At 40.3% G+C, this 3,889-nt stretch overlaps 1 protein-coding gene across 1 annotated transcript; it reads right to left on the bottom strand.

Moving 5' to 3' along the window:
- Positions 1-880: 880 nt before the first annotated feature.
- On the bottom strand, positions 881-2,771 carry LOC119731363 (lactadherin-like). The gene is made up of 4 exons (XM_038204540.1): positions 2,564-2,771; positions 2,133-2,261; positions 1,134-1,336; positions 881-1,018 (listed from the first exon to the last, which is right to left on the bottom strand). Exons 1-4 carry the CDS (start codon positions 2,769-2,771, stop codon positions 881-883), a joined length of 678 nt encoding a protein of 225 aa, XP_038060468.1.
- Positions 2,772-3,889: the final 1,118 nt, after the last annotated feature.

The following is a 3,889-nucleotide window of genomic DNA, read 5'->3' as shown; positions in this document are numbered from 1 at the left end:
AGGCTTCGGCTTACCCGGCCGGTACGCAGACTGTCGACCGCGTTTCGGTCGAACTCGAAGCACTCGTGTACAACTCACGCACAAAAGAGTGTATTTGCCTGCAATCAGGAAACCCTCTTTTGTTTGTACTAACTTTTTAGGAAGGCTTCCCATATGTTTTGTACACGATCTCCAAATTGGGGACCTTTAGGAATGCGGGACCCTATTGTCCTCTATTGTTCAACGTTCCATATTGAATGCAGCCCAAACAAACTCTACACACACTGGTGTCTTTTATTGTGCAATTCTAGGGTTTTCTATTGTTAGTCATCATCAATGTATTGTGTATAAAAGCAACAGCTCCCATTGGTTTTGAATACGTTTTCAAATCGAAGTCGTCCTCGATTTGCGACTACTGTCCTCAATTATTCGATGATGCTTCATATGCGTGTCCTCGATTTACACAATGAACAGGCACACACCCACTCCTCTTTATAGTAATATATAGCTGTGAAAATGACAAGCAACGTGAAATGACCCCACACTTAATTAATTCTACTATACAACTCTGACAAATCTTATAACTTGTTTCCGATTAATTGTGTTTTCGATGCCTAATCCTTAATGATGATAAACTAACGTTGCTTGTAATTATTGTCCTTATTTGTGCGGGATTTGTAATAAACTTGCATGATATTGTTTAATAATTCAGTTATATTTATTCACTTAATGGTTACCTCTACCAACATCTAAATACATTTTCCAACATCCATCGTATTAGTATCAAACAAATTCACGAAATGGTATTAGAAATCTAGTTTAGACCCAGTATTTACAAGCACAGACATTTTTTTTGTTTTTTGTTCGAAACGCAATTCGCACGACAATGTAATTTGTCTGACTAATAGCAGCCAATCACTTCAAACCTCATGCTGCAATGTACGTTCCATTCAGTGGGATGAATGCGCAGGATTCTGGTGCGCAAGGCAAACGGGAAACGAGTGGTTACCAGGCTGTTAGAGCCCTTGTTACCGGGGAACTGTAAACAAAAATAACATAGGAAGTGTTTGCAATTAAATGTCATTAGTTAGCATTGATAATAATAGCGCAACGATAGTAAGCATACTCCTTTTCTCGGTATTGAATGACCCTACCTTTATTGGTATGCCATCAGCATCGGTCACGTTATACCAGGACTGACCGTCATCGCTGTACGTCAATTGGTACTCCGTGACCCATTGGTCGTAATCTCCGCGTCTCTGGGTGATCAAACCAGTGACGGTGACTGAGCCAACGAAGTCAACCTGTATCCATGGACTGTCATCAGAGTTGTCATTACACCAGGCTTCAGCGTATCCTGTAAATGATTGAGATGAATCATAGAGACTTATCGGAATATCGTAATAACTGGTTAGCATAATTACAAAGTAGACACGCAAACTCCTTGTCTTTTTTTGTCTGGTTCTTAGGCGATCATGACGTCTCAAAAATACATCGTTGGTGACAGGCATGACAGGTATTTTGTTGGTAAATAAGAACCATGTTACGCCCGGATATACTCGATCTATCGCGATCACATCCAAGTGTCTACGAAATGTATTCGGCAAAACCAATCTACCCTTTTGTTGCAGGGTGGCAGCAAACACACTGATTTTTTTAAATTGTTTGCGTTTAAGGTAATGTGCGCATGTTCAAACTGACGCGTCTTTTTTGTGTGTTAAATATTAAACCGGTGTGTTTGCTGCCACCAAGCGTTTCAAAAATCTCCAATTATTGTTGAAAACATTTTGTTTCTCGCACTGTCGCAGAATGCGATTGACTAGTGGAACACGTGCGGCAGGAAAGTACGACTAGCACCCAACAGCTCGATTTTTAATAGTCAAACATGTTCACCCCCGACATTCGTTCCCGGAAGAATAACACACACAAAAAAGAAAGCTTTTAAATGATGGTTGTGTGGAGGTTTATATCCTACTTTTAAATCCTCTTTTCAATTAACATTATTTCGTTTAAAACACATTTTTTAGCCCAATTGGGTGCATTAAAGGACGTAGTGTCCTTTTAAGCTAAAAATATATATCAAATTGAACGATATATATATTTTCCAGAGTGAAACACGAAAATATCACTCCGTTCATAAGCAGAAAGCTTACCTTCAGTATTAAGCCGCGCCCTAGCGGGTCCGTGGGTAGCTTGTTTACCTTCGTACACAGACGAGGCTGTTATGCGATTATCAGGGATGCGTCTATCCTCCATCCCAAGCGGCTCTTCGATGGAGCAAGCTTTCAAAATTAATTAAGCGGAAATTAATTTAAAAACGAAACCTTAAAATTTGCACCAAAATTCAAACACATCTTCTGTCTTGATAAGTGCTAAAATGGTTATATTATCCATTGATGTTGCTTTTGATTGTTTTTCTTACACAAGTCAGTGTATGGCAAAGGAATGAGTACACTTCAACAGCGATCTGAAACAGACCTCTTCATTCTTTCTCTTGTTGATGAAACTTCGGGGGAGGGGGCCATGGTTGTCCCTAGTAACCCCCTCCCCTTCCCTGGGGGGTTGGGTCCGCTAGTGTACTCACCAGGGCAGTTCAGCCATTGCTGTATCTCCACAGGATCGCTGCTGATCAGAAAGGTGTCATAGTTCGTCACCTCGTAGGGTATGTACGGTACGAAGGTGCTGAAGCCACCCATTCCGATCTCCGTACACTTACACGGGTCCACGGCTTGCATCAACCAGCGGTAGCGGCCCGTCTCTGGGTCAGGCTCCTGGTTAATGGTGCACGGCATTGCTGGGAAATGGAATGGCGTCCAAAAATCTTATTTGTTTCACAGTCTTTAAGATTTTAACCCCTTACCCCAAGATAGCGTATCCTTCGTTATGAACATTCAATTTTAACGAAGCTTATTATCCCATGATATGCTGTTATTTTGAATCAGTAGGTTCTACTTACTATTGTTTAGACCCAGTCATCACTTTGAAAAAAAAACACCACGTGTTTTTTTTCAAGCATAGGCCTTCATCCGTTTGCTCGAGCCAGAATGACTTCGACCATACGCTCGGTGCGCTAGGTAGCAAGGACGAGTTTACGACGTCACATAAAAGTGACTCAAAGCGCATGAAAGTACATGACTACACAAATTTATTTGCTACAAATGATTATTTACCTTTTAAATCGGTCAAATTTTAATATTCAAATTCGTCCGAGAAATATTTCACATGCTTTCAGTAAAACCAATTTAGTAATGTATCATTCAATGTCAAAGTTTAGTCAGCCTATTTTAGTGATTAATCAAACATGTTTGTTAATACAGGTTGAATTCTTCTCATGCAGCTGTTGCCGAATGGCAGCATTTAGAGATCAAATTTGTCTTATATCAATCAATTTAAAACTTGTGTTAAGTTCATTAATTTGGTGTGTGCTGAAGCATTTTCCTTGTGTCCTGAAACCACAATTTGGCACATTGGTTCGTATGTTATCAGACCAAGGAGATGTGCTTAAATCCGAGAGCAGTTACCAAAAGACCAGCGTATTGATCACCAAGAAAACATATTAAATTACTTTTAAAATTTTGAAACGAATACCCGTGTAACATGTTTTGTGTGTCCAAAACTCAGTCTAATGTATTTTTTTTTTAAAGAATATTAATTAATAAATACCTTGGAGAGTTGTAGTTTCTGATTGGTCGAGACTCGATCACGTGGCCGGTCATTAACGGTGATAATGGACCGGCTTCAAAGATCAATCGAATAAATGGCCCCTGAACCAGCATTGATCAAGCCCCGTTCAACCCCATGCAAGCCAATGATTGGTCAAAATATAGTAACAGTCCTGCGGTAGTTTTTAACAATTGAGCACTGCACATGCGCTCAACCCCCATTGCGTGAGACTGACGCGCGCGTACGC

Source organism: Patiria miniata, unplaced genomic scaffold (assembly GCF_015706575.1).
Source record: "Patiria miniata isolate m_02_andy unplaced genomic scaffold, ASM1570657v1 HiC_scaffold_23, whole genome shotgun sequence".
In the NCBI taxonomy this organism is placed as follows: Eukaryota; Metazoa; Echinodermata; class Asteroidea; order Valvatida; family Asterinidae; genus Patiria; species Patiria miniata.
Note: the sequence above shows the minus strand (reverse complement) of the source record. Positions and strands in the feature narration are given on the sequence as shown.

Bases quoted from the DNA above. Each gene is read 5' to 3' on its own strand.
- LOC119731363 (XM_038204540.1), bottom strand. From the start codon at position 2,771: ATGCCGTGCACCATTAACCAGGAGCCTGACCCAGAGACGGGCCGCTAC. The intron at 2,262-2,563 runs GTGAGTACACTA...TAATTTTGAAAG, and splicing joins GCAATGGCTGAACTGCCCTG to CTTGCTCCATCGAAGAGCCG. The intron at 1,019-1,133 runs GTAGGGTCATTC...TTTTGTTTACAG, and splicing joins CTGATGGCATACCAATAAAG to TTCCCCGGTAACAAGGGCTC.